Genomic DNA, 17,783 nt, shown 5'->3' with positions numbered 1-17,783 from the left:
CGTCAACTCCTTTTCAGAGGGATATTGACTCAATTTTATGGTTGTGCAGGTGATGTGAACCTTTAGTCTACATGGATATTGTTCAACAATGTCGCATGAGGAGATGCGGATATCCATCGATGGAGCATGACACGGTTGATCAGGTTGTGTTTACTTTCTTCAATACAAAGCTTTATTGCGAGTCAAGGGTTAGACCAATTATTATGGTTAATCTCAATTACATCGTTTTAGTTGACGCAATGGTTTCTTGAGTTTTGACAGTCAATGATAATGCTCACTTATTAGTGATTGGGCTCGCCCTTTTATAAAATAAATTGAGTGCTGTGTATTCTGGGTGAAGTTGAGATCTTTCTTTGTGGTGTATCCATGTATGGAAATGTGTACATACGATATCACCATTTGCGTCAATGGGATGGCTAGCCCTGTACTGGACAAATGATCTCTTTACTGCAAGTGGATATCTCCTCGCTTTGAGATCTTATACAGATAATCCTGCTCGAAGTGGAATCGTGTACCATATGTCCTGCTGGAAGTTGAATCCTGTAGCATATGCTAGTCTGTCTTCAGCGGACAGTTTTTTACCAAGTCGTGGTGACGGTAGAAGACGGTGGATTTTAGTTTGTGCACCCTATAGTATGTTCTACCATCTCTGAAAATGTTATTGTAGATGAGTGACTATCATGAGATTGGAGTTTCACTATGTTGTGTTTTTAAAGGATGAGTTTAGGCATGTCCCTGGATTCATCTGATATATTGCAGCTCTATGTATAGCTGCCAATTGTCTGATTGTAAGCGCTGTGGGTTTTTTGGCCGGGGGGGGGGGGGGGAGAGAGAGAGAGAGAGAGAGAGAGAGAGAGAGAGAGAGAGGCGGGGGGGGGACGGAGAAAAGGAGATGTATTTATGTCTTTGGGAGGCCTCGTGGCCTATGAGACAAAGTACAATCAAAATAGTAACTCAAACTCGCCATGCTGATGCTATGCTAAGAAACTCAAAATCAAAACTAGTAGTCCAAATGCAAATCAGGCGCACAGAGACCACCTGCAGCACGGTGAGTGACTAGAGCACACTCTATTGAGGTTCGGCCTATCACAACTTTCCATAGGGGAGATTGCCCGAGACGAGGGGTCACTCTAAACATAGCCCAATGGGTTCAGAGATCGAGGAGACCACGCCCTCCTCTGCCACCACAGCATGAGACAGCCCGACCAGGCGCAGATCCTAGATATTTTCGCTGCCCACAGACGAGCTCTTGGTTGTTCTTTGCTAAAGCGGCCGACTTTGAGCTACATGCTTTTAGTGATTCAGATTGGGTTGGTTATTATGGCACTCCACTAGTAGCAATTGTTTCTTTATTGGCAGTCCATGCACAATCCACTATGGTTACTTCATCATGTGAAGCTGAGTACAGGGTGTTTTCACAACTGCAATAGAATGTGTATGGCTCAAGAGATTGATTGTAGATCTTAATGGTAGTTTGCAGCCATCTACTCGATTTCTCAGTGACAGTCAAATTGCTATTGTAGCACCATGTAATTTTCTTGTTTCATGCTTGCACGAAACACATCGAGATATCTAGCATGCTCATGAATTCCTTTGTTGTCTTATATTCAAGAACATTGAAAGCCATTGACACTGGCAAACACAATTGTATTTGGCAAACACAATTGTATTGTTCCTAGTGCCTTTCTTTCAAGAACCTCCTTGCCTTCAACTGGCGTACTTGCAGGCTTCTTTGCGATCTCGTCTAATGGCAAGAAAAGGTCCTTCTCGTACAGATAATCCTCAATTTGCATCTTCCAATGCTGGTAGTTCTTGCCATTGAACTTCTCAATTTTGAACTTTACTTCTTCCGTCATTGCTCCCACTCAAACTAGGAACCTCATTCCAAGCAAGTCAAATGAGCATTGCTTAAACAAATGCTCTAATACCAGTTGTTAGCAACAATGTGATAATGGAGCAACAGTGCGAGAAGCAGAATGCATAAAATACACAATACAAAAAGCATAGAGAATGGAAGAGATAGAGAGACACTGATATACGTGGTTCAACCAGCGTTGGCTACGTCCACAGAGAAATAGCTAGACTTGACTCAATTCTCAAGACGAGCCAATTTTTCAAAATGGTGTAACTTATATTTTATAACTAAGAACTTGTTTCCTTTTCTTTTTTTGTATGTCTATGCATATGCTTCATATTCTCTTAGCTAGACTTGAGATTCAATCTCGTGAGAGGATGTGAAGAGCTAGGTGCTGCAATTAGGGATTCAAAATCTCAAATTTCTTCCACCAAGAAAGAACAAACACCTTGTTGCTCTGCCTTAGCAATTGCATGGGAGAAATGATTTATGTCATTGTGCCCTCTCTAATGCTATTATAAGCAGCAATGCAGAAAAGACAATATAGATAAGTGAATTAGGAATTACGGCCATGTTACCATGCTACATGTGGCCACTTAGCACTAAGCACTTGCATGCTAAGCACCTCATGCGATGGGATACTTACTTTCTTCAATTACGTGGTCAGTCCGCTTCCAAGCACCCGATTATTCCATTTAGGAAGCTCTTCTTTCAAATCTCTAAGATGTAATCCTTTTTGAGGATTTAGAAATACGAATCTGGATTCAAGAACAAAATTTAAGTGTTATAGCTAACTTGCTAAGAAAACTTAGTAGCTATGAGTTGCAAGCTAAAACTTTTATGTATATCTACTCTGTTCGAGCATAGGGCAATTTTTTGTTGCCTTTCAAAGCTTCTCATGAACTCATAAGCCCGTTGTACAACTCTCATTGTCGAAGAGGCAAAGCACAAAGTACAAGGACTCTATCGACAATTGAATGCAGAGTGCTTCTTGCCAAATATGATTATCGAAAATGGTTTCCTCAAAATTCTGTCTAGCAAGTAATCTTGAGTGAGTCCATCCCAACTAATTTGAACTAGTCATCATGCGATGAAGGCTCTCTCTGGTCTAAACCGACCTCTTAAAATTGATCCATTTGTAAGTAAACAATAAATCATAATTTGATATGTAGATTCTGAAGTAGTCTAGACTCTAGACTCTAGAGTCTTCCAAATCCTAATAGAAAAATGACAAACACTTAATAATTTCAAGATTCACAGTTTTAAAATTATAATTCATGAATCATATATGTCAAGAGCCAAGACCATGTAGCCAAAGCGTGTCTGTGGATCTCACAAGCTCCCACTTGCACTCTCTAAATAGGGCTAGTGCATGTGGCTTACGGGTAATATGAGTTACTACTTGCATTGCTTGCTTAACCGCACGACACCCACGGCAACTTGATAATGTCCTCCATTGTCAAATTAAGAAAATGTGAAGCACAAGGAGTCCACCTGAAGAAGACTTTCCATCATCTTTCAATTAAAACTGTTGTCGCTGATGACTTGCATGACATTGTCTTCACCAATCTCCCTAATGGCAGCCTCAAATATGACCCCATATCCACTCTCCTATGATGTGAAGGCCGGCATGTAAAGCATCAACCACCCTCAACGATATGCTTCCTACGGAAGTGGGGATGTCCTAGTAGCTAGTCCCTCCTATGCGTGATGGAGTTTATGGTTTTCAATCTTATGAGTGACTATCGTGAGATTGAAACTGCACTATGTTGTGTTGTTAGAGGATGAGTTTGGGAATGTTCCTGGATTCATCTAGGAATATGCTTCCTACCGAAGTCACCATGATGTTAATATGTGCCTCGTCTTTGGGTCACTCCTAAGTTGGAGACGACGGTCTATTTGTGGGAGGGCGACATCCCCTGATGTCACCCTAGTGAGAGAGGGCCTGCGCTTGTGGGTGTGCTTGTCCTCTGTGAGGTTAGGCTAGTCTAAAGAGAGGGCCTTGTTGTGGGTGTGCCCGCCCCTGTGAGGGTAGAGTATGAGTGGTCCTTCTGGGCTCGCTTGGTGTCAATTACTGGCCCCATTGGGAGGCGCACAGGGCAGGACAGATGTAGGGCCTGAGTGGCTATACTCTTGTGCTGCAGCCCCAGCCCTATGGGCCCTTTTTAGGGACAGAGGTGGTCTGCCACCTAGGCCTGTTGCTCAGGCTTATAGCCAGGGGATCAGCCCCATAGTTGCACGAAACGCTCGTTTCGTGGGAGGAAACGGAAACGGCGAAACGGAAACGCCGTTTCGTCAAGAAACGGCGTTTCGTTTTTCCTGTTTTCCCAGAAACCCTAAAAACGGGTTTTTTGGGTTTTCTTCCAGAATTTCGCCGCTGCCGTTTTTCGTCGCCTCCCGCATTCTTTCAGCCTCCTTCTAGCATCCTTTCAGCATCCTTCAAGCTCTCTCCATCCCATCCTTTGCTCTTGGACCTGCCCTCACCTCCATCCTTCTCTGAGCTCTCTCCATCCTCTTCATCCTTTGCTCCATCTTCTCCATCCTGCAAGCTGCAGCCTGCAGCTTGGCAGCCTGCTCTCCTGACTCCATCCCTCCATCCTTCTTCTCTCCATCCTCTCTTTAATCTTACCTTCTACCTCTCCGTCCTCCTCCTCTCCATTCTCCTTCACTTCTACCTCTCCATCCTCTCCATCCTCTTTTACCTCTATCTCTCCATCCTCCTTCTACAGTCTACCTCCCATCCTTTCTCACGAGTCACTTGTGACCTCTCCATCCTCCTCAATGCCGAGAGATGCTTATTGGGTCCATGTCTCCCTCCTGGATAGTTATAAAGGAGGCGGTGGCTCCAAGAAGTGGAGATGCAACTATTGCGGCATAAGCAAGACGGGGTCTGTCACACGGGTGAAAGACCATCTAGCAGGTGTTCCCTGCAAGGATGTAGGACCTTGTGAGTTCGTGCCTACTGCAGTGAAAGGTGGCCTAGCAGAATGGAAGCGTGCGCGTATGGCAGCCTTGGCTGCAAAAAGTGGAGGACAAGGGCTGCAAGATGAAGAAGAGGCTGCTGACACTGAGCCATTGGATGATGCCAGCACATTGGGTTCTGCAAAGAGAAGTAGAGGGGCATCAACTACATCGAGCGCAGGTCCTAGTGCCACAAGAACACCCTTGCCACATGGATCAAATAGTGTGGATGCTAGTGCGGGGAAAAGAGGATCACTGCAAAGGTCTAGCATTCAAGCACGCTTGCAAAAGCAAGCAGTGAAGGAGGCCACTAGTGAGCTCACAAAGCTCTTCATACAATGTGCAATACCCTTTCATGTGGCGAAGACTACACGATGGAGGAAGGCCATGAGAGCTGTAAGCCGCATTGGGTATGAATGGGAAGGGCCTACATATGAGGCCTTGCGGACAAGAGAGCTAAGAAGAGAGAGGGAATGTGTGGAAGACCAAATGAAGCCCTTGAAAGAGACTTGGAAAAAATATGGATGCACACTCTTATGCGATGGATGGTCAGATGCACGCAAGAGGAATGTGTACAATATTTTAGTGTCTTCTTGCAAGGGAACCATGTTCTTGAGAGCCATAGACGCTTCCACTGCAGGTACAGTGATTACAGGGCTGTATATTTGGGAGCATTTACGGGCAGCCATTATGGAGATAGGTGTTGAGTATGTGGTGCAGGTGGTGACAGATAATGGCAGCAATTGTGTGTCAATGGGTGCCATGTTAGAAGATGAGTTCCCTAAGATTGTGTGGACACCCTGTGCCTCACATTGCCTTGATCTTTTGATCGAGGACCTAGGGAAGATACCTTGGATTGATGCCATCTTCTCCACAGCCCGCAGTATCGTGAAGTTTGTCACGAAGAGACCCAAAGTCCTCAGCATCTATCGGGCTTACAGTGACCTTGAGCTATTGAAACCTCCAACCACAAGGTTTGCTTACATGTTCATAGTGGTGGAGAGGCTTGTGCGAGTGCGCCAGGGCTTGTTGCGCACGGTTGTGTCTCGGGAGTGGGGAGATTGGGATGATAGAGACCAAGCAAAGTCTATCAAATTTTTTCGCATGATCATGGATGAGTCTTGGTGGAATCAGGCGGAGGCATTAATCAAATCGATTAATCCTATCTACACGGTGCTTCGCATCACAGACATGGAGGGAAGCACATTAGGGCTCTTGTACGAGTTTATGGACAAGATTGGAGAGGCCCTCAACAGAAACACTTCCCTATCGCCTGATAAGTAAGACTTTTTACTTTTGTAATATGTATAATTATTGCAGTTACTAAATGGCAATTTGTTATCATGAAGCCTGGAATTTTCAGATATATATTATGTATGTACTATTATCTATAGTCTATCAATTTTGTATGCATAATGCATTCTAATTTCTTGTGGCATGATTTAGGGTTGAGTCCATCCGTGCTATATGGAATAAGCGGTGGAATTGGTTCCACCGCCCAATCCATGCGGTGGCACATGTATTGCATCCGCTCTGGCGCAGTCAAGAGCAATATGAGAATGACGAGTTGGAGGAGGGGATGCAACAGTATCTACAAAATTGGACAGGTGGTGACTTGGAGATGCAACGAAGACTGGAGGATGAACTTCTATTGTTCCGCAATCACAGCCTCTTCTTTGGTCGACCTACAGCTAGGCTCCGAGAGACACAGTTGCAACCTGTCTCCTGGTGGGAGAAATATGGCAACTGTACTCCTACTTTGGTAAGAGTCTAAGAGACAAGTTCCAACGCCACTAGTTGGAGCTTAGTCGTTAAGTAATTTGAAGTTTTATCTACTACAAATATGTTTAAAGTTATCAAGTTCCTGATACTTATCTCGGCTTAATTGGCTTATGGCAGAAACGCCTTGCTATACGTGTTCTCTCACAGGACTGCAGTTCCGGTCCTTGTGAGAGGAACTGGAGCACTTGGGCCCTCTTTCACACAAAGAAGAGGAACAGATTGAGCACGGCTCAATTGGAGCGGTTGGTGTTTTGTCATTGCAACCTCCGTCTCCTTGAGTTCACCGCCGGCTGCCCCGAACCTCGCCAAGTGAATGTAGACAAGGTGGACGTGGAGAAGATGGAGGTCATACCAGATATCCCACGGGAGGAGCTGGACATATACACCATGTTGTATGAGGAGTTGTCAGCGCCAGCACACCACACACGATCATACACTCAACCATCTGGAGATGGTGCTAGTACTTCAGTTGCACCCGATGGTCCTGATCCTGATGTTGATGATTCTTCTTCAGACAGTGACACAGATGCCTCGAACTTATCTGAGGACGCAGAGGATGACGATGACGAGGAGGCCATGGATGATGCAGATGATCAGTAGTCCTGCTGTTTTTTTATATCATCCATGAGTGCTTTTATTTTGAGTCTTGCATGACTCATGAGTCATGAGTCATGAATCATGATCATGAAATTTGTGGACCATGAATCATGATCATCTATGGAGTCTGGACATTGAATACTTTCAAGTTTCAAGTTTCAAGTTTCAAGTTTCAACTTGTGTGCTAAGTTTAAACTTTTAAGTACTTCAAACTTCTAAATTTCAGATTCTTGTAATGCCAAACTTGTTAGTCATGACTCATGATACATGTTGATTTCAGATTATTGAAGCATCATTCAAGAATTTAGAATCATAGAGGCATGAATCATGAATGATGCATTGATGCTTAAAGGCTGAAGCCTGAAGCTTCAGCCTTCAAGTATAGATAATTGTAATTTGTATTATGTATGATTTGCACTCTATTGATAATTAAATTATGTATAAAAAATAAATTTTTATACATAAATTGTATCATATTGCCGTTTCTTCCGTTTCCGTTTCGGCGGGGCCCGGAAACTCCGTTTCTTCCGTTTCTTCCGTTTCCGTTTCTTCCGTTTCCGTTTCGGCTGGTAACTATGATCAGCCCCTGCGTGGTTCGTGTGCAGCCCTTGTGGAGGGCAGGTGGAGTTGGCAAGAGGAGCAGCCCAGTTGGGGTGGGAGGTCAGCCCTTTGTGAGGCGTGGAGCAGCCCTTATAGAGGGCAGAGGGGTTGGTCCCCTGGCTGCTGGGTCGGCCCCCGAGGCAGAGGGGTGTGCCCTCATATAGGGCTGTGTGTCAGCCCATGGGTTGGACGGTGGATGAGCCAGCATGCCTCACCCTCAGCTGTCATTTCTTATCTTCTGGAGCAGGGTTGTGGAGCAGTTCTTCCACACCAATGATCACCTCGGTGGGCTGCTCTTCCAGCATTTTTTCAGCCACTCCTTATGCAGTGTTACCAGCTCTTGTGGGCTGCACTTGGAGCCTGTCTTGTGGGTTGCTGTTGAGCATGTGTATATAGAGGTTTCCCCTGTGGTTCTAGGGGTTTCTCCTGAGATACTTTGCAGTCTCCTGTCTCTCTCTCTTTCTGCAGTGTGTGCTATGTGAGCGCTTTTGTCTCTATGTGTGTGTGTGTGTGTGTGTGTGTGTGTTCAGATTCCGCTGCACTCTCACATGGTATCAGAGCTACCCACGGTTGGCTAGACACCGGAGGAGTGGAGGGAGTGTTGAGCCAGCACATAACGAGTGTTGTGGTTCTAGGGTTTTCTCCTGAGATCCTTTGCAGTCTCTTGTCTCTCTCTCTTTTTTGCAGTGTGTGCTGAAAGTGTACACTGGTCTCAGGTCTTTTCCCCTCCGCTGGGCTTTCTTTCCCTCAGGCTGCTGCAAAATATAGTCTTGGATTGCATTATTGTCCGGTTTGGCATAAGATTATCTCCTTGATTCAGAAATTTTCTCTTGTACCTGCTTTGGAAGTGGAGGATTGACTGCACGACTGGACTCTTTATTTACAGGATCGACACGTCGTCCTTTGCGGCTGTCAAATATTACAGTTTCAGCACTCTATAAAGTTCTTTTGCCTTTGACTTGGGCTGCACAGAGGGCAAATAAAATTTGGCATATGAATAGTACGGCAAAGTGGTGGCGAAGAAGATTGAGTGGGGTTTGGAAAGCAAAAATTCCTCTTTGGCAACAGGTGTTTCTGTGGCGTGTTTTATTGGGAGTCTTTCCACTGGACAGTTTTTGGCACAACGCTGTGTTGCTCCACCACTTTGTCGCCGATGTTTGGCTCCCAGGGAAACAATGTCTCATCTCTTTCGACACTATTCTCATACATGTGATTTCTTGGCATTATTGAGTCAAACTTTATGCGCCAGATTTCCAGGCTTTACTTTTTTCAAGTACTTCTAGTTGTTTGGGATACATCCCCCTCGACATCAGTTTGTTTTTTTCTTTATTTGGGTTCGATATTGGGCACTTTGGACTCTATGGAAGGACATAAATCATAGAGTTTTTGGCGATCCGACTTTCTCAGCTTACTCTTTCTTCAGGCACTCTTTGCAACAATCGTTTTATGATTGTTTACAAACAGGGTTTCTAGATCAGGATGTATATTTGTCATATATTGACATCTTTGCTTGATATATTTTGAGCATATCCTGCTTTGGGATGCCCATCTTGTAATATAAAAGCAACAATTTTTTCACCCCAAAAAAAAAAAGTGTGTTCAGATTCTGTTGCACTCTCACATGGCATCAGAACCACGGTTGGCCAGAGACCTGGGGAGCGCAGAGAGTGTTGAGCCAGCACACAACGAGGAGGTTTAGGGTGCTGTCCAGAGGTGTCGTTGAGGAGGAGCATGTACGAGGAGTGGACTGTTCGGGTGCCTAGCAAGGGGTGACTTTGAAGGGTGTTTTCAGGTCAGAAAGGAGGTGTTTAGGAGGGACGGATCTTCATCGTCTTCTCCAGCCCTCTCCTTTCTTCAACCTTCTATTCCCATCTATCCCATCCACCTTATCTTTGAGTTCAGCTCTCTCTTCACTCCAACATGTTGACTTCGTCTGAGATGGCAGAGAACAAGACAAAAATCTCAGTTCTGCCCACGTTTCCAATTGTTCGTTAGTTGGATGGGCTCCATTACGGAGTGTGGTGGTTGATGATGGAGCCTGCGTTGCAGTCATATGATATGGCATATTTCATCATATTGATAGGAGTTGCCAGAGCCGATATCCTTGCGTCCAATCTTGGCATCTTGGAGTAGAAGGAGTCTGAGTCCATGTCTCAGCTTTGGGACCGTATCAATGCAAGGGTAAGATCGTTTATTTTCCTTTACTGTTCTTCTCAGGTGATTAATCAAGTGAAGCACATGACAGTGGTGGCCAAGCGTATCTGGGAGCATTTGGCGTCTCTGTATAATCAAACCTCTCCCATGAAGAGGGTTTCCCTGGAAGTCCAGATGCGTTTGCTGGATCCCAAGAAGTCGTCATCGATGCGGGAGCACATCAACAAGTTACAGGAACTTCAGCAAGAGATCCTTTAGGCAAGGAAGTAGATATGGTCGGAGGACATGGCCATTACTCTAATGTCCTAGTTATTCTCTGAGTATGGAACCTTTTATTCGTCGTTGATCACAAGTGGAAGGATGAACGCGTTGACCTGGGAGAAACTGGTCCCAGTGGTACCTATGAGAGTCATCTTGAGGCTTTGGCAATTGAGCAGAAAGGAAGAAAGCTGTTGACGGATGAGGAACGAGAAGCACTCAAGGCGTCCCGTATGTGTAATAGACATGGTAAAAAATGTCATTATTGGCGGCGGTGTCCCGAACAGAATGGTGATGGGACTAGTAACTAGTTAGACAGTTTTACCATTGCAACAACGTATACTCCAGTCTTCTAGTCCCACGAGGCAAGATACGCTGCCTGCAGGCTTTCCGGATCCAGATGGAGGATTGCTTGCTTGTCTGTGGCAATGGGATCTACCAATCAGGTGTAGGGGGAAGGTAGTCATTGATCTAGGCAGGCTTTTAGGCAGGGCCTTGAGCCACTAGGAGTTGTTCTTGTTGACTCAGGTGGTAGTATGTTATCAGTATGTATGTAGTTTGGACGTTATGACTTAGTAGATCCAAAGGGGGTCTCCTAGTGTTCTGCTGCGATTATTGTCTAACGAGTTGCTGGCGATTTGGATGGGTTAGCAGGTTGCCAGTGCAAGAATCTAGACATTGTTGATTGATCCTTGTGATATGTTATATTGCCGTTGTCATTGAAGCATTGAAGTTCATCGATTTGGTGACCGTGTACCAACCTCGACTTGAGAGGAGGCTTCAAAGGGGGCTATCTAGCTGTGAGATACATGTGGCCATGCAGGGAGGTAGACCTTGCATTGGTGGCAGCATCACTTGGATTATTGTTCGCGCACCAAGGTGATGTACCAGTACCAGTAGTTAGATTGTTGTACTAGATGACTAAGAGTGTACCTAGCACCTGTGGCTTGGGAGCAACAGTTCCAGGTTTCTAGTGATCGTGTTGAGCCGGGTCGCACCAAGAGGTGTGGCGGTCTTTAGCAATAGAGTATCACACGACGGATTCCTCCAGTTGTTCCCGTGGCATAGCTAGCTCCTTGGCAAATGTGTTCCATCTAGAAGTTGAGAGGGGGTGTGGGAGGTCAACATCTCCTGATGTCACCCTAGTGAGAGAGGGCCAGTGCTTGTGGGTGTGCCCGCCCCCCATGAGGTTAGGCTAGTCCAGAGGGAGGGCCTTGTTGTGGGTGTGCTCGCCTCTGTGAGGGCAGAGTAGGAGAGGTCCTTTCGGACTCGCTTGGTGTCCCATTGTGAGGTGCACATGGCAAGTTGGGTGTTGGGCATGCGTGGCCATCCTCTTGTGCTGCAACCCCAGCCGTATGGGTCCTTTTTAGGGATAGACTTGCTGGTCGGCCACCTAGGCATGTTGCTCAGGCTCATAGGCAGGGGATTAGCCCGTGTGGGGCTCATGTGCAGCCCTTGTGGAGCGCAGCTAGGAGGAGCGCCCCTATCGGGCAGGGGGTCATCCCTTAGTGAGGCGTGGAGTAGCCCTTATAGAGGGCAGAGGGGTTGGTCCCCTAGCTGTTGAGTTGGCCCCCTAGGCAGAGGGGGGTGCCTTTATATAGGGTCGCGTGTCAGCCCATGGGTTGGACGGTGGGTCGGCCACTATGCAGGCTTGTCGGCCAGCATGCCTCACCTGACTAGGGAGGGGACGGGGCCTATTTATAGGCCCTCCCTCAGCCCTCATTTCTTTTTTCTGGAGTAGGGTTGTGGAGCAGTTCTTTCACACCAGTGATCACCTCAGTGGGCTGCACTTGGAGCCTGTCTTGTGGGTTGCTGTTGAGTACGTGTATATAGAGGTTTCCCCTCTGGTTCTGGGGGTTTCTCCTGAGATCCTTTGCAGTCTCATGTCTCTCTTTCTGTGGTGTGTGCTGTGGGAGTGCTTGTGTGTGTGTGTGTGCGCGTGCGTGTGCATGTGCGTGTTTTTTTCGGATTCCGCTGCACTATCACACTATCCATACTGACCTAAAGCCTCCTTGAGTACTTAAAAGTCTTTCTTGGTCCATCCATCTTGCTTATTTAGACGTGGTACGGATAGCCTAAAAACTAGTATGTGCGAGGGTTGATGCTAGTGCTTTAGCATAGCTACAAGTGCATGGTAAAATGTCTGATGGGCAGCGGTCCTTTCTCATGGAAAGGAATATTGCAAGAATAGAAAAACTTATCCTCTGCAATCTCAGCCTCTTGCTTTAGGTGTGGTGCCCAATAGGACTGACTGTGACTGTGAGCCTAAATGGAGAGGCTAAATGGAGAGGCTACTATAGAGGACTAGCTGGTTGTCAGAACAGTCAGACGGGGCATCCAAAAGGCCCAATGTACATTGTAAACGGTAGCCGCAACCTGCAATGTTCGAGAGAACTTAGCAGGGATGGGAAGGGTTGTAGAGAAAGCAGTTGGCAACATAGAACGAGGCGTGGCGGTGGCACAACAAAAGAGACGTGCTTTTAGATGCAAGCGGTTCATCAAAAATTTACCATTTTGGCTATTTCCGAGAAAAGTTTCTCAGCGAAATGTTTCTACCCATTTCGAACATGCGAAACATGTTTTTTTGCTTACCCTAAGCTCTCCATATAGCTTTAGGCTTACTTTTAGTTTCATTTGGAGCAATTTTTATATTGTTAACCATTTTTTGAAGTAAGCATGCCATGTGTCAACGTTGTAGAACACCTAGACACATCCTAGTCTCTTATTGTTGGGCTAAAGAGTTTTAGGGGATGGGGGATTTGTAAAAGGTCACACCTCACCTAGAGGGCACTCTTATTCCCAGTTAGTTTTTTTTTCCCTTTGGGCTAGTTATGCTAGTTAGGATTTTTAATTTTACTTTGAGGGTACATAATCGTAAGTGTGTGAGTTGTATGTTCACTCTTTGACGTTTTGTCACTCCACTCTCTATCCTTCTTGCCCATTTCGACATTACATTTATAAAAAGCTTCTCAATCTTTGGATAACAAATAAGAGTCTAGACATTTATGTGGAAGAGCTTAAAGACATGGTAGCCAAAGTAGGGAGTGCCACCTTGGCTCATCAACGCTTGATGTTTATTTTGGGCTTACCTACTGATTATAAAAATGCGGTATTGCTGAATTGAATCACCTCATTGGATGATGCAATTCTCTATATGTGAACGCATGATGTACGATAACCACCATCAAGAAAGGAGCAGGCTAGTTGCAATGCTCTTTTGATAATCATACATTCGAAAAGGAGGTCCTAAAAGGAAAAAAGAAGTAAGGTTCTAAAGGATTCTTTACGAATACTTCCCTTCTACTACAGATTGTATGTTTCAATGAAAGCAACCAAAGCTGGATGCAATAAAGGTCAAACAAGTAAAGAAGGGGAATCTATGCTTCGAGTGGTCGCAACTTGGGCATTTGACTTAGGACAATAAGTGGAAGGTTGGCAAGTTTCAAGGGGTGAATGTGATGAAGGTTAGAGGTAACACAAAAGTCTCTTTTGTTGCAATTCATTACTTAGATGGATGTAGTTGTATGGATTGTGAATTTAGTATCTCCGTCTTTTAGACCCTATGATTGTACTTAAGTATTAAGGGTCTATCAAGGGATACATGTAAATGTTTTGATTGACACAGGATCAACCCACATTTTTATAAGTTCTTGCCCGGTGCATAAATTTAAGGTGCCAATTGCAAATAGTGACCCTAGGTACTTGGTCAATTTTGCGAAAAGCCATCATTAGGAACTTTCAGTCCTTATGAAGTGGGATTCCAAATTCACAACTATAAGGAGTGAAATTGGATTGTCATATCATAAGTTTGAAAAAACCTCGGTATTTTTATAAGAGTGAGACTTGATGGTTGGCTATAAGTCACCCCCAATTCTTTTGTCCACAATTGGGATATTTTTGTACTAAGGGAAGGAATTTCCAATCAAATAATGGGTGAAGTTTATGCAATGCTTTAAGATATGGACTATGAGGTTCATTGTTGTCTCTTGAAATATATTCATGATGTATATGAATTGTTTAAATCACAACTTGATGATTCCTTTTCTACTAATATAAAATTATTTAGTGATGCTTTGATAAGATAACTTTTGAATTGCAAAGGATTCAATCAAGAATGATTATGATGATATCTTTATACCTTAGCTACCCTTTCTATCGGCTACAGAATGTGCTGTGGGCAATACTACTTGGTAATCAACCAGTCTCGCGGAAATCCCTTAGGTAGAAGGAAGAATATGAAATTGCAAGGCAATTTTAGGGGTATCTCAAAGTAGATTATGTTCAACCAAGTAAGTCACCATGGAGAGCTTGAGTAAAAAGAAAGATGGGACTCATCTCATGTGTGTGGATTAGAAAGGGTTGAATAAATTGATTGTTAAAAAAATATCCCCATTCACATATGAATGACGTGGTGGATCGTCTACATACTTCTCTAAAATCAATTACGTTCCAGATATCATCAAATACATATTAAGCCAAAAGATGGTTCTCAAGCTAGTTTCGGGACTTGATATGGCTATTACAAGTTTCTTATAATGTCACGTGGTCTTACAAATTCCCCAACGACTTACCAACAAATGAAGAACGATTTATAACGCCTATATCTTTAATGATATATTGATTTACAATAAATCATTGGAAGAACATGAGTGTCATGTTTGGCTTGTGTTCATTCTAAGACAAGAAAGGCCTTATATGCTAAGGAATTAAATTGTGACTAACTTCTGCATAGACTTCTTCACCTTGGACCCATCATTTTTGTTGAGGGCATACAAAATGATGAACAAAAGATTCGTTCTGTCTATCAATGGCATATACCTCTCATTCAGTCTTCTTATGCAAGTTCATTAAAAACTTTGATAAGGTTGCTTTCCAGATGACTCAATTTCTTAAGGGTGCAAGAAGTAAGAAGAGAGAAGTTATAGTTACCAAGGAACACCATGAGAAAACATGTGAACCTCAGGATCTATGGAGCGCTCTAAGGTGGATGGAATCTGTGTGGAAACATTGTGGAAACATGATGAAGAGAGTGCTCATGACATGTACCTCAAGTCAATTAGGTTACTAGATAGATAAGCTTGGACTCATAAATAGAATCTTGAGTGAGTGTGCATTTCTCTCTACTCAACAATACATGATAGGCCTCTTATATAGAGAGTGTCCTTTGAAAAGTCAACACTTGTGGGTTTCTTTGAGGATATCCTTGATCCACCTCCTCATCATGTAGTACACATCCTAGGGTTGCTACTTTGATTCTTTTCTATACCATACCTTAGCCTATAATCTATGTGCTCATGGCACCATATCTCAACACCTCCCCTTGGTGCCACGATCTGTTGGCTACCGCAAGGTAGTCAAATGTGAGTTTACATTCCATCACCTCCCGTTAGTGCATACATTGCTAGTTAAGGTGGTAAAGTGTGGTTTCTACATGTCAATACCTCCCCTGGGTGTTTTCATAGCTACTCTCAGGTGGTCATGTTTGATTTACAAACATATGGGCTAAAGGTGGCAAGTTTGTTGCTTCTCAATGCTTGATGTCGATGGTGTTCTTTTTTTTGCTTGATGCATGATGCTTTCTTCTTCCATGTGCCTTGATGCTTTATGTGTGGATGCCATGTTCTGGGATATGGTCATCTCATGCACTTGTGCTTTTGGGATGCGTTGTGCATTCATGCATTGATTTGTCATTTGTTGCAAAGGTCTTACCAATTGATTTCTTTCAATATTGGCAATGTCTAATTGCTTGCAGTGATTCTGATCTGACAGGCGCGTAGAGCTCGAAAAGACCAATCTTACCATAGTTAATTTGACCAACCTTATTTGCTTGTTGACCAAGGTTATCTTAACCTGCCACGTAACTCAACCAACCCTATCTCACTAGGGTGGTTGCAAAAACGCCACGTGTCCTAAGGTTGAACCTTAGAAACAAAATAGGTATTTGCAGGGAGCTGGCTGCGTTGGCGTGTGTTGTTGGTCCTTGGGCGTATGTAGATGGAGCTTTGGAGCGCAGGCGTCAGAGGTGTCTTTAGGAAGCGTCAGGAGGTTGGAGTCGGGCTGGAGCATTGGCAGAGCTTTGGGCTCGTTTGGAGACTCAATGGAAGATTTGGCTGCGTAGGAGGCTGCTGTCGACTATGGAGAAGCCTGTTGGTTGTGAGGATGGGCCTACTGATGATGCTCTGAGGCGATCGTGAGGCGGGATCTAGAGCTCGTGTGCATTGCGAGGAGAGCCACATTGTGGAGGAGGCGTCGTAGGTGTCCGTCCATGAGGCATTTGGAGCAATTTTGACACTGGGCTGTTGCGCCTTTTGCTTTGGCAGCAGTGGATTGTTGGCTCGTTGGAGAGGTGCGTAGGCTATCAAGTGTTGACAACTGAAGCGATGGCCTTGGAGGTTTCTTTGTGGTAGAGAGGCTATGGACATCGTTGTTGAGGCCTTCTATGGTTTCTTGGAGGGCAAATTGCTTGCAACTTTGTCGAGTCCTTATGTTTGTTCCTCTCGAGTCCTCAAACTCTCAGAAAGAAGACTCTTACTCCCTAGCTTTTCTTTCCATCAAGAGCTCTCTTTTTCTCTTAAAGACAAGATTTCCTCTTCCAAATCTCAATCGCAGGGAACTCTCCCTATCTTTCTCTTTCAAGAGTACAAGGAATGGAAGGAACAAGAATTCTTCCACAAGAAGAATTTCGATACAATCTCTTGCTTACAAGAATGAAATCTCTCTTTATCACTTGAAATTATCATAAGCACTCAAGCAATGAACAGAAATATGGATAGAAACTCTTTCAAAGAAATGGAAGGTGGTCTCTTATTAGAAGCAAACTAATGGAGAACACTCAAGAGAACCTTGCAATCACTCAGTCTCTTTTACAAGGAATGGTGCCTTAGCGGAAGGCTTAGTCATGCTCTGATACCATGAGAAAACATCTGAACCTCAGGATCTATGGAGCACTATAAGGTGGATGGAACCTGTGTGGAAACATGATTGCTCATGACATGAGCCTCAAGTCAATTAGGTTCCAAGATAGATTAGCTTGGACTCATAAACATAATCTTGAGTGAGTGTGCATTTCTCTCTACTCAACAATACATGCTAGGCCTCTTATATAGAAAGTGCCCTTAAAATAGTCAACACTTGTGCGATCCTCTGATCCACCTCTCTTCTTGTGGATATCCTTGATTTACATCTCCACATCATGTAGTCCACATCCTTGGGTGGCTACTTTGATTCTTTCCTATACCATACCTTAGCCTTTAATCTATGTGCTCATGGCACCATATCTCAACACACCATTCCCCCTTCAAAGCAAGAAATCCCAAAATATGTTCCATGTTCTTGGAAAAACTGGACCAGGTCCAAAACGCTAGGAAACACGTTCCCCAGTTCCCATGCTGTCTATGGCATTTGGCATCTGGCACCCGGTAAAACTTTCCGAACTTGGCCTATTCTGTGCTCTCAACCCTCACTCCACTCTATTATTCTCTCTCAGCGCTTACTCCACTCTCTCCTACCCTCTCAGCCCTCATTCCACTCTCTACTATTCTCTCAGCCCTAGCAGCCCTTAGCCCTGTGCAAATCA

General features: G+C 44.4%; 2 protein-coding genes across 3 annotated transcripts in view; both read left to right on the top strand.

Moving 5' to 3' along the window:
* The window catches only part of LOC147901581 (KH domain-containing protein At3g08620-like), a 37,107-nt gene that overhangs the window by 16,854 nt on the left and 2,470 nt on the right, over positions 1-17,783 (top strand). The window contains exon 8 of one of the 2 annotated variants that reach the window (XR_015540987.1): positions 50-143. The gene's annotated coding sequence lies outside the window, so the exon portion shown is untranslated. Of the gene's footprint in view, positions 1-49; positions 334-17,783 lie in introns of those variants that run through there. The other variant, XR_015540986.1, reaches the window with a different exon arrangement.
* On the top strand, positions 6,438-7,352 carry LOC147901582 (uncharacterized). Its single transcript, XM_087375175.1, has 2 exons — positions 6,438-6,578; positions 6,716-7,352. Exons 1-2 carry the CDS (start codon positions 6,438-6,440, stop codon positions 7,196-7,198), a joined length of 624 nt encoding a protein of 207 aa, XP_087231301.1. The 3' UTR covers positions 7,199-7,352.

This window comes from Dipteris shenzhenensis, chromosome 5 (genome assembly GCF_047967505.1).
Source record: "Dipteris shenzhenensis isolate YYH24624 ecotype China chromosome 5, Dip_SZ_1.0, whole genome shotgun sequence".
NCBI lineage: Eukaryota > Viridiplantae > Streptophyta > Polypodiopsida > Gleicheniales > Dipteridaceae > Dipteris > Dipteris shenzhenensis.
This window is presented reverse-complemented; position numbering and strand designations above follow the sequence as displayed.

Excerpts from the sequence above, each read along its gene's own strand:
- LOC147901582 (XM_087375175.1), top strand. The coding sequence starts at position 6,438 with ATGCAACGAAGACTGGAGGATGAACTTCTATTGTTCCGCAATCACAGC. Across the intron at positions 6,579-6,715 it reads GCAACTGTACTCCTACTTTG|AAACGCCTTGCTATACGTGT; the intron begins GTAAGAGTCTAA and ends GGCTTATGGCAG.